This window comes from Plasmodium vivax, chromosome 14 (assembly GCF_000002415.2).
Source record: "Plasmodium vivax chromosome 14, whole genome shotgun sequence".
Classification (NCBI taxonomy): domain Eukaryota; phylum Apicomplexa; class Aconoidasida; order Haemosporida; family Plasmodiidae; genus Plasmodium; species Plasmodium vivax.
In genome coordinates this window covers 1831793-1843653 of record NC_009919.1, presented here as the reverse complement: position 1 = coordinate 1843653, position 11861 = coordinate 1831793, and the positions used below count along the sequence as shown (strand labels likewise).

Genomic DNA, 11861 nt, shown 5'->3' with positions numbered 1-11861 from the left:
ATTTGTTTTTCTTAAAATGGATAAACTTAAACTTTGAAAGGACAAAAATGGGTACCTCATTCGAACGCGCTGCAATCATTGCATACATGTGCGCGTAGCATGCTTGACTTTTGTGGAGTACGCGTTACATGTTGTTACCGTTCCTTTCATCGCTAGGTGAAGGAGCGATGGTTAAGTGGTGCGAAATGAAGCAGCGAAGGGAAACACATGGAAAAGGAAGCACGCGTAAATCTACACAACAGCGCAAACCTTTTCTTCACACAGGTGCAATTATTTTTTGCTCTCCTTCGTCATACTCACCCTGCACAACAAATGTATCATTTAAGAAAGTGGCTGACTCGTTCGTCAGAAAGGAACCCCGGGGAAAAACAAAATTACAGCGCAATGGCAATTCTTTTCGGCGCAATGGCAATTCTTTTCGGCGCAATGGCAATTCTTTTCCGCGCAATCGCAGCCCTTTTCGAAGGCACCTTGGCCATTTAAAATGCCTCGATTTTTTTTCTCATTTAGCATTAGGAAAACAAGTTTGTGGTATTCTCTCAAATTTTTGTTACTCTTGCCTTTTTGTATACAAAAAAAAAAAAAAAAAAAAAGCTTATTCTTTTTACAACGTTTCACATAATTTCTTTCTTCTTTGCATACAAAAATGCGTGCGGGGAGATAAGCGTGAAATGTGTGCACACACGGTGAGTAGGGGGATTTCTCGCACGATTTGTAGGGGCACGCGAAGGTGTTGCAAGCGTAGGTGTGTACATACATACATGCATGCATACATATGTACATGTACACATCCACGTGAGTCGCTTCCCTGCAGCTGACGGGCCTTTTCTCCCGGCGGGGGTCGAACTAACTGCCAGGGTGGCAACGCGGCCGCGCAGCGACGTAAAGCGTGCAAGCGTGCAAGCGTGCAAGCGTACGAGCGTACCATCGCGCCGCCGCACCGCCGCACCGCCGCACCATCGCTGAACCTACTTCGCCTTCTGCAGCACGACGAGCGCCTCGTCAATCTTCTTCTTGAGCTGCTCCTCATTTTCCAGCAGGATCAGCAGCTCGGAGTTGTCCATCTCCAGCATCATTCCCGTGATTTTGCCAGCCAAGGTCGGGTGGTAGTTCGCAACCAGGGGGAATAAATTCTCACCCAAAACTTGCTTCTGCATGGAGGGAGGCGCGGACGCGAGCGCAGCAGCGGTTAAAGTCGAGTTGTTATTAAAATTAACGTTCATGTTATTAATTGGGTTCACTTTATTAGCATTTTTGTTTGGCATCTCCATACGGTTTCTTGCTTGTGAGGTGAATTTAAAATTTCCATTTGGAGGGACCTGTTGTTGCATTTGTTGAGCCGACTTCTGTTGCGTCTGTTGTGTCTGTTGCTGTTGCTGCTGCTGCTGCTGCTGTGGTGGGGGTGGTCCCTGGTGGTTCATCTGATTGGCCTGCGCATTGTTCTGTTTGCCTACCATGTTGAGGGGTAGCTGCTTCTGGTTCGGCATGTTCCCCATATTTCCTCCTCCCATATTTCTATTCGCTCTGCTATTCATATTCCTCATATTGTTATTCATCATTTGATTGTTTCCTGGCTGCTGCTGCATCGGTTGGTTGTTGTTGTGTTGCCCTGGTGCGTTTAAATTTGGTTGCTGCGGATTTGCCTGTCCTAATGCATTTGGGTATTGGTGACCCGGATGGAGTTGCGAATTTACCTTATTTTGATTCATATTATTATTCATCATGTTACCTCCTCCCTGTGTGTAGAGCCTCATTTGGTTCATCTGCCCTCTCAAATTTGCATTGAAATTCAGCTGCTGTTGTGCTGCCTGCTGGTGAACCACCTGCTGTTGTGCCGCTTGTTGGTGTCTCCAAGAAATGAGGTTGTTTTGGTTAAAGGGGGTTATGACTGGTCTGCCATAATTTAAAGTGTTCTGGTTGAACTGTAATTGTGGGGACTGAGGGTTTGGGTACTGCATGGGGGAGTTCAAAGCGTTATTCATGTGGTGCCTTATGGGGTGCATGCGGAAGCGCTGCTGTAGTCGAGAGAGTCTTTGCTCTCTCTTTTCTGCTAGGCCAACGTATAGGGGCTTTCCGTTAATAATTTTCAAGTGCATCTCAGTCACTGCCCTGTTTGCCTCTTCTTGTAAAGCGAAGCAGACGAAGCCGAACCCTTTGCTCTGCTCCTTGTCGTCCCTCATAACCTTCGCTGATGTTATTGTGCCATACGGCTCGAACAGCTCCTTCAACGTCTGGTCGTCAATCGCATCATCCAAATTTTTTATATACAGATTTACTCCCTGGTGTTTGTTTTTACTCTCCATATTTAGGTTGTCAAATTTGGCCTTCAGAATGGCATGTCTTCTGGCCCTTGACTGATGCGGGCCTACATAGAGGATGTTGGGACTGTCTGCGTTCTCCGAACCGCTCTCCTTCTTACTACTTCCTGTGGTGGCTTCCCCTTGCGCGGCCGCATTTGTTGCGTCACTACCTGCTGCGTCTTCCTTCCCGTTGGCAGCTGCATCGGTTGAGGTGGCCCCTGACGCTGCATTGGCCTTATCATCAGATGCGCCACTGTTGCCTTCTTTCCCCTTCGCCGATTCGGACGCTGCTGCGGTGGAGGTGGCTGCCCCCCCCTCCGCTTCTTCTCCGCTTTTGCCTGTATCACCCGCATTGGCAGCTTTGCTGTCCCCCTTCGCATCTGCTGCTGCTCCTTTGTCGCCTTCCCCTCCACTGGCGTTAGCGTCTGCACTTCCGCTGCCGGAAGCTCCGTTAGTGGCTGCACCTGCGCCAGTACCGCTACTTACCCCGCTTCCACCCTCAGCTTCCTCCTTCTTCGCGTCGTACGTAGGGTCGATCTGCCCATCGTCGGTGATCTTCTTTCCATTCAGATTCTCCATAGCATTCTTGGCACTCTCCGAATCTGCATAATTAATAAAACAAAACTTCCTATTCTTATTATCCGTCTTCACAATCATGGAGGTGATTTCCCCAAAAGGACTAAAGAGCTGCTTCAAGTGAGCCTCCGTAACACTGTCTGGGAAATTCTTTACATACAAATTGGTGAATTTGGTATCGTTGGTAGCTCTTTCAGATTTCTTTATAAAGTGACCAACGTAGACGTTCTTAGATCCTAACTGAATTCCATTGACCTTTTCGATGGCCTCCTTTGCACTCTCCTCATCTTCATAATGCACAAATCCGTAGCTTTTGCTTTTCCCAAATTCGTCCGTGGCAACTTTACATGAGAGGATATTACCGAACATGCTAAACGTATCAAATAGGGCCTTATTATCTATCGATTTGTCTAAATTTTTCACGAAGATATTCCCTGCACCGCTCTTCCTCAGGGAGGGGTCTCTATGACTCCACATGAGTCTAGCTGGCTGTCCTTTTATATTTGTATAGTTCAGCGTATCTAATGCTCTCTCCGCGTCCGCCAAATTGTGGTAATTGACATATGCGTACCCCAGCGACTTCCTCGTTACGCTGTCGCGACACACTCTTATGGAAGACACATGGCCAACGGTGTTGAAAATCTCGTACAGGACTGCTTCGGTCACGTCCTCGTTCAGGTCCCCCACGTACAGGGAGGCGGTGGAGAAGCTCGGGTGCATGATGTTCGTCCCGGTGGCCAGCATCTTCTCAATCGGGGGGGGAGGCGGTGGTACGGGGGGTAAGCGGAGGTAAGCGGGGGTAAGCGGTGATACGCTGCTATACCTACTGACAATCACCTACACGTATGGGTAATCACCTACACGCAGCGCTAATCGCCTATGCGCAACTCTCAACGCAGCCGCTTCTCTCCTGGGTGGCAACCTCGGGAGACGCAAAAAAAAAAAGAAGGAAAAAAAGAAGGCAAAAGCGACGGCAACGGCGACGGCGAAGAAGCGATCGTTCGACAAGGGGGCCGGCTCTTACCTCTCCCGTCCGACTGGCTGACACTACTGCCGCTCGCGTAGCTGTGCTGGTGCTTTGCACGCGGTGGAGTTCTACGTGGTGGCGTTTATCTCTGCTTCTGCAATGCGAAGGTGTGCACGCCGAAAAAAACGTACACCTATAAGCACATGTACACGCGCACACGCAGGTGCAGTCCGCTCAAGCACGATCCTACAACGGCGATGCGAATGCGCCTGCGGTTGCTTCCTTCCAGTGGAGCGCCCCCTGTGTGTGAAGTCTCGTGGCACAAAAAAAATAAAAATAAAAAATAAATTACAATTAAAATTAATATTAAAATTTAACACGCACAAAGCCGACGTGACACCAAAAAGGGCCACTCGTGCACACCTACGGCGCGGACAGCTACTCAACTGACGCGATATGCAGAGCGGTCGCCAAAGACACTCTCCCTCAGATGAATAAATTGAAATAAATTAAAACGCAGCGGGGATTCTTAATTAGGGTTAAAAAAAAAGAGAAAACGCATAAAATGGAGAGTACACGCAAATTGCACGCAGAGGTGAATGTACACACAGCGGGGTTGCGAAAAAAAAAGGAGACGCGTGGACTGGCAAGGGATGACCACACATAAAGAACAGTCGTTTAATTATGCTTCCAAACAAAACGTGCACTGTGTAAGAAGTGCAGAAGGGAGTAATGGTGAGGGGGAGGTCCACTCTGAACTGCCAAAAAGAGGTGTATATGTGTATGCGTATGTATATGTGTATGTGTATGTGCAGGGGGGGAGAGAGGGTGGATGCTGTCCCACGTGTTCCCTTCTAAACAACAGATGGGGGGTCAACGCGTTGGTACCACAACAGGTTGGAATGAATCATTAAGTGGGTGGCACGAGGGTCGGTGTAAAGCGGCACAACGACAAGGGGCGCTACAAAGAGGCGCAGCAAAGCAACGCAACGCAACGACGCAACAAAGCAACGCAACGCAACGACGCAACAAAATGTCACACGCGGTTAAAATGGGCAAGCCGCAACGCGCGATAACAGCACACTGCAGGGGGTGGACGTGCACATGTGCCTGCGCTTAAGTACAAACCGCTAACGTGTGTGTGTGTATGTATGTATATATATTTATATATACACCCTCGCTGAGTCACCACGTGGCGTCACTCTGCTGTTCCGCTCCCTCCCGGTGGGCAGATGGTTCTCCGAGCTGGCCGCCTCACTGCGCAGACGAGAGTTCGCAAGGGGCGTACGCATCTATTAGTGCATGTACGTGTGCATGTAAATATGTACGTACGCGTGCGTGTATATATGTACGTATGTATTTACGCATGTATTTACGCAGTACGTGTGTATGCACCGCGCCGCTTCTGCAGGTGGCTACAACAGCTTGAGAGGCCGTATCTCAAGGGGGGGTCACTCATATATAGGTTGACACATGTATGCACACAGGGGGGCAAAAAATACGTATGCAAGTACTCGCATGCACGGGCATCAGTGGATTGTGGGTTGGCCCTTTGGCTTCGGCAAGTACCACTAAGGGGGTTATACACTGGCGTTGGCTCCACTTTTGTTAAAAATGTTTTTTCCAACGTACGCAGAGTTGCAACGAGAGAAAAAAAAAAAAAGCAACGGGTGGGTTAAAATTACCAGGGGGGGTAAAAAATACACTACCTCGGTATGTGCTAATTTTTTTTTTTTTTTTTTCCTTCCGGCTGGACTCTGCGTCGACACAGTCGCGCGTGCTCAAGCGTATGCAAATTGTGTATATTATATATGCATGTGTAGTGCCTATGTATTTTGCCTGTGCATGTATACACTAGCCCCGTACACGTATGCGTCGATTTGGCTAATTAAATGTATACGGGCATAACTCCGCGCGCACCGCTCCTGGGTTACTCCCCTTTTTTTCGCAACTCGACCTCGCGCAGGCGGGGAGATATGTACGGGATGGGTGGCTGACGGGTGGCTTCGCTACGGCTTCACGACGACTTCGCGATGGCGGCTGTACACGTAGGCCGGGTGCCGTGCGCGGGGGTACAAAGCGCCTTCGTATGTACACTATGTATTGTATGCGCGTGGGGATGCACGAATATGCAAAATGGAACGGGCAAGTGTGGAAACAAGCAAATATGTAAACGGGCAAATATGTAATGTATATGTATTATGTATGTACTTCCTTTTGTACTTCCGTTTGCGCTTCCGTTTGCGCTTCCGTTTGCGCTTCCGTTTGTACTTATCCTTGGGCGTATTCTCTTGCACGTACTTTTGTGCGCGCTTTTTTGTACGCTCATTTATCTGTGCGCTGGCTGGCTCCTTCTCGCCAAAAAGCTGCCTTCTCCCTCTTTGATGCTTTTTTTTTTTTTCTTTTTTTTGTAGTTTTTTCCTTTCCAGGGGTTTTATACTGTTTATTTGTTTTGTTTATATGCTTATGCTATTTTTTTTTTTTTATATTATGGCCTTTTATTTTACGTTTTTTTTTGGTTTTTTGTGAGTTTCATATTTTTATAAGTTTTTGTTTTTTTTGTAAATTTTTTTTAAAATGTTTTTTTTATGGGTATATATTTTTTTTCTTTTTTTTGAAATGCGAAATGGGGTGGGTGAACAAATAAACTTCGCAATTCAAAAAAAGTAGCGGAACGCGCGAGCGCGACCAATGTGACGCACGCGCGAACGTATTAACTTGCGTACGTCGCGCTTCCTTCATACGTACGTATGCATTGCTGCTTATTCGTACCGACTGCTGCGCATACATGCTCGAGCGGGGGCGATGCGATATGCGGGTGAAAAGATACTCAAGTCAGTGCTATCAAGTCAGTGCTTTCAAGTCAGCGCTTCCAAGTCAGCGCTTCCAAGTCAGCGCTTCCAAGTCAGCGCTTCCAAGTCAGCGCTTAGCCGCAGGTTTAGCGAGGCGCGGATGGGCGCGCCAATTCCAGGGGGGCTCTGCCGGCGCATATCGCGCTCGCAAAAAAGGAGGGAAAAGGAAAGAAAAAAAAAGAAAAAGGAAAGATGCGTATAATATTATACCTATAGCAACAGTGAGTAGTACATATAACCCGGTGTATCCCTTTTTTTTTTTTTTTTTTTCGCAAAAAGGAACTCGCCTAAGTTGAAGCTTCAACCAATTGTCCCCTCATGCGAGCGAGCGCGCACTGGGCCATTTCGTCGCAGCGTCTGTTATGCCCGTTTGGGCCCATTTGCCCCCATTTTTGGCCTATTAATAGCCCCTATTTATACCCCTTTTTTGTAGCCCCTACTTTTTATGCCCAACTTTTGCATACCTTTTCGCGCACGTACTATGTATGTGCCCCCGTTTGATCACCCCCATCACAGTTGCCGCGAAGAAGAAAGGGCTAAAGCCCCCCAAAATATATAATACATCTCAGCCGAAATGTATACATCTCCCCCACCCATGGGCACATATAACCTCATTATGCAAAAACTGCATATTTATTTATCTAATTCTTTTTTACCCCCCAAGTGACAGAAAAAAAAAAAAAAAAAAAAAAAAATCGCCGAACGGCTTCTTTTCTCCTTGTTCTTCATCTTATCTATTTCACCAATCTTCTCTTCTCACCTTTTCCTTTTTTTTTTTTTTTTTTTTTTAACATTTTTTCCACCTTGTAAGAAATACATAATAATGTAATACATTTTGCACAGGTATACTCGGGTTTCACTTTATTTGGAAGCGCAAATTGCGGGGTTAATTTAATTTATTTTAACATAATATAATATAATTTAACTGTTTTTTTTTTATTTTTTTTTTTTTCCCTCACGCAACTCCCAGCGAGTTACTATTATCATTTAATCTACGCACTGGAGTAGGTTGACATACCACTGGGCGCGGTCAACTCTCTCGAAAGAGGCACATCACCACGGTGTTTTATATGTGCCTCCCATAGAGGGGTTATAGTGATTGTGTGGCTAGTTATTTCGTGCCGATCGGTCCGTACATATAATGTATATATATATGTATATATATATGTGTATATATGTATACCCCCTTCTGTTGCGATGGCCCTGTTTACCCTGCGTGGGGTACACTCCCCCACTGATGTCCGTTACATTTTTCGGTTCACCCGTTTGGCCATGAAGCTGAGAATTGCCCTTCCCTCCCAAATTCCTGAGAAAGGATGCGCCATTTTGACGTTGCCTTCTGTGTACACTGGGAGGGAGACCAAACACGAACATCTGCGTGAGCGTACCACTTCTCCCTCTACATGTTAAGTGCCATCCCTTTCGTTCTTTTGGCCCCCTTTTTGGAGTTATCATTGGTACAAGTGGAGAGGCAATATGTAGAGCTTCTGCCACGGGTATTCCTGGGGAAATCTCATCGGCATCTTATCTGGTTAACCCCGCTCCGACACCGCTTCTGCACCGTTTGGGGGGGTAACCCATCCACGCAGGGATACTAAACCATTCTTTTATACGCCGCTATTTTGCGGGATTATCATTCGTTTAAAGATAATTGTTAGTAAAAAAAAAAAAAAAAAAAAAAAAAAAAAAAAGCGTTGCTTCTCTCCACTTGCACATGTCCACACGAAGGAGAAACGCAGTTGCTTCACAAACGTGTAGGTGTTCAAACCGAAACAGACAAATGACTAAAGGAACAAATTACTTACGTGTGATATTTTACTTACAATTTTTGTTGCCCCTTAGGTGGGGCAAAAAAGGAGGCAATGCAATATGCGGGTACAAAATTCTTCGCGGGCAGACGAAGCTGCTTAGCTACACAAAGCGTATGTGGCTCCGTTTTGCTGCTTTTCCCCCGGGAAAGGCCCAAATAAACACAAAAAAAAGAAAAACAAAACGGCAGCTCCAAGCGTATGTACGCGCTTCGACGTGTCAGTAAAAGCGCTCGTGGCTGTTGTGGATGTTTTGCGAGTAGCCATTCGGAATTTGCTGCACTCTGCGGGGGGAAAAAAAACAAAAAAAAAACAACAACATATATATGTATATATATGTGCTGCGCGGGAGTGCCGCTTCAAATGGAGAGGTGGACGGGCGAATTACCTAATAGTGGAGCGCTCGCTCTCGCGCATGTATATGTATCTGTTTATCTGCAGGGGGGAAAAAAAACAAAAAAAAAAAAATATACATATATATGCATATATATATATATATATATACATATATGCGCCACGCGTATGACTCTTCTGACGCGCGCTGTCCAGTCAGGCGCGCCATCGCCTCGGCCTCGTTTCCAAGGTGATCCGCCGAACGGGCAGCAAACTGGCGGCGCCCCTCCCTTACGTCGTCCTTAAACACAAGCGAGTTCTTGAGCGTGTAGGAATGCTTCTTGTTCATCTCGTTTAGCTTCTCGACGGTGCCCATGAGGTTGTTGGTGAAGGCGTTCAGGTCCTAAGCGGGGGGGAAAGCGGTAAAGCGGTAATGCGGTGGGGAAGGATGCAAAACGGATGGGGAAAGGATACGAAACGAATCTAAAAACCACTCAAAAGTTATCGAACGGTCACGCTATACGCGTGAGACAAAGAAGGCAATTGGGCGACCCCCCGCTGAGCAGACGGACGCCGCCGCACCAGACCCACCTCGATCGTCTTGAAGTAGTCCAGCTTGTTGTACTCGTGAAAGTAGTCGTAGAACTGGTTGAGGTTTTTCTCGAAAGAGGCCAGGCTTTCCTCCAGCTTGGCCTTCTTGGCGCTGAGGGCGACCTTCTGCTTCTGCAGCAGGTCGTTCAGCCTGTCCTCGTCGCGCTCCTCCTGCGGGGTGGACGAGCGAAGAATAAGTGGATGTGTTAATAATTGGTCAACTCGTGTGTACGGTAACCCCATGCAGTCGCGCTGAGCTCGCTCAACTCGCTGAACTGGCTAAACGCCGCGTTTCTCGCCGCTACGCGCACCGCTCCCTCACCGAGATCGAGTTGAGGAAGACGTCGTGCATGCTGCTCTTGAGCTCCTCCAGCTCGGCGCCGAACGCGGCCAGCTGAATGCTCAGGGAAAAGTAAATGGCGAGGATGACGAAGAAGAGCTTCTCCTCCGAGTGCACGTTGATGTAGTTATTCACAGCGTCGAAGTGGAAGAGGTTCTTCTGATTAGCGGCGTTGCCATTCTGGGCCCCGTAAGTCAAATTGTGGCTCTTCAGGAAGGCATGGAAATCGAAGTAATTCAAAGAGGGTATCATCCCAGGGGCTAATTCAGACAAATCGCCGACGCTGCTGACGGAGTTGGTCTCACTATGCCTATCTTCGGAGAGCAAATTTTTATAGTGCACATATTCATGGTCTAACGATTCTATGTTGACGCTCGTACAGGTATTCAAGTCGTCCACGATGTACTTGGCAAAGGTAGAGACATCCATTTGACAGATCTGGAAATGCATGTGATTGTCCTGAAGGAACAGTCGAAAGGACTCTACACCGGAGTGAATTTCCTCTAATGATTTTTTAAAAACATTCAAATGGTACAAAAAGGAGTTATACGAATTGACCGATTCTTGGTTAATTCCTACGTTTAGGAACTTCCTCTGGAATTCTACGTGGTTGGTATGCTCGGCTGTTAGACTGCTCTCCACTTGGGTTAAGATTTCCTTCAGATTCTGCTCCACGTTTTGCAAAAAAGTTAAGTTGTTTTCAAAATGAGTGGGCCTATGCAGGTTGGTGATTTTATTATAAGTGCTGATGATAACATTGTGAAGAATGAGGAGGACGTTTTTCCGGCAGCTCAAATTTATTAAGTTATACTGATCCCGTAGACTCAAAAAATTTTTATAAAACGTGCCATACACAGCGATGGCTTCGTTATTATACAGATTGTAAACTAACTCCGCCTTCTCATTAAAGAGCAACTTCAGGCTGCAAGAAATGGTGTCCTTTTTCGTATATATGGAAGACACGTCTATCTCCTTCAGTTTGATCACCTCCGAAGTGCCCTTTATCTCGCCGAGGCTCTCATAACTAGGAATGACCTCAAAATAAATGTTCCTATTTTCGTGCTCGAAATAGTCCAGGGCTGTGTCAATTTTTCCCCTCAAGGAGGACAGATTGATGTTAAAATTGTACCTCTTGCAAAGGTCTGCACATCGTTGGACGTTCTCCTGGCTGTACTTGAGTCGACATATAATTTCCCCAATTTTGTCTACTTCATATTTTTCAATTTTTAAACTGTCGTCCAAACTCTCCGAATGTACTGTGGCGTGCTTCAGAGCTGTGTGGAAATTGCTAATGCAAATGAAAATGATCTTATTCACTTGGAGGAAGTTATAAAACGGACTGCTACTACTTCTGATGCGATGCAAATTGGATTTTATCTCCGGGGAGGATGAAACTTTGGAGGGGTTCCTAAAAAATAAATGCAATTCCTTCCCCTCCAGGCAAGTCAGCGCATTTTTAAAATGACAGTGTATGTTAAAAGAAAGTTTCGCCAGTAACTTCCTCTTGTACTTCTTCACCAAAGCTGTATTGTAAAACATATTCTCGTGATACGCCATAGATATGCACAAAAAGACGTAACACGTTACGCAGTTTATGTCTGGCAACTCTGGCATCTTCTCTCCATTCATATTAACAAATAAATAATTGAATATCTCCACCACGTCGTTAGACATTCTGTTTAGCATCTTCACATCTTCAGAATTCTTTTTCATTTTTAACAAAGTCGCTGCCACCAGGCCGATGTTAAATATGATCAAAATGTGCTCCCTCTCAAATTCGTACTCCACTCTTTTGTACTCATTAAATGCGTCATTACTCCATAGCAGTTTCGTTTTCTCCTTCAGTAAATTTTTCTTCCTAAACGTCTCAAAGTAAAATAAATACTCCTTGTACAATTTTAGCAAATTTCCGTTCATCCCTTTATGCTGCATCATTACTATTTCTTCTCTCAGTTTGGTGAAGTTTTTTATTTCCTCGTCGAATCTGTACTCTTGGTTCCTCGCCAGCTCCTTCAGGTTCGCGTAGATGATCTTCCCGATGGGCACCGTCCCGTGCACCATCTTCAGGTGCGCGAAGTCGCACACGACTTGCAT

General features: G+C 46.3%; 2 protein-coding genes across 2 annotated transcripts, besides 2 other annotated features; both read right to left on the bottom strand.

The window, feature by feature from the left end:
* Positions 1-503: 503 nt before the first annotated feature.
* Positions 504-3620, bottom strand: PVX_123845 (polyadenylate-binding protein, putative; the record flags this gene model as incomplete). Its single annotated transcript, XM_001617281.1, has 1 exon — positions 504-3620. The coding sequence occupies one exon, from the start codon at positions 3618-3620 to the stop codon at positions 969-971; it is 2652 nt and encodes an 883-aa protein (XP_001617331.1). The 3' UTR covers positions 504-968.
* A 5103-nt stretch (positions 3621-8723) lies between these two features.
* On the bottom strand, positions 8724-11861 carry PVX_123840 (hypothetical protein, conserved; the record flags this gene model as incomplete). The annotated part of the gene is made up of 5 exons (XM_001617280.1): positions 8724-8787; positions 8892-8938; positions 9132-9239; positions 9428-9598; positions 9750-11861. 5 exons carry the CDS (start codon positions 11859-11861, stop codon positions 8724-8726), a joined length of 2502 nt encoding a protein of 833 aa, XP_001617330.1.
* Positions 9700-9734: a microsatellite.
* Positions 10898-10921: a microsatellite.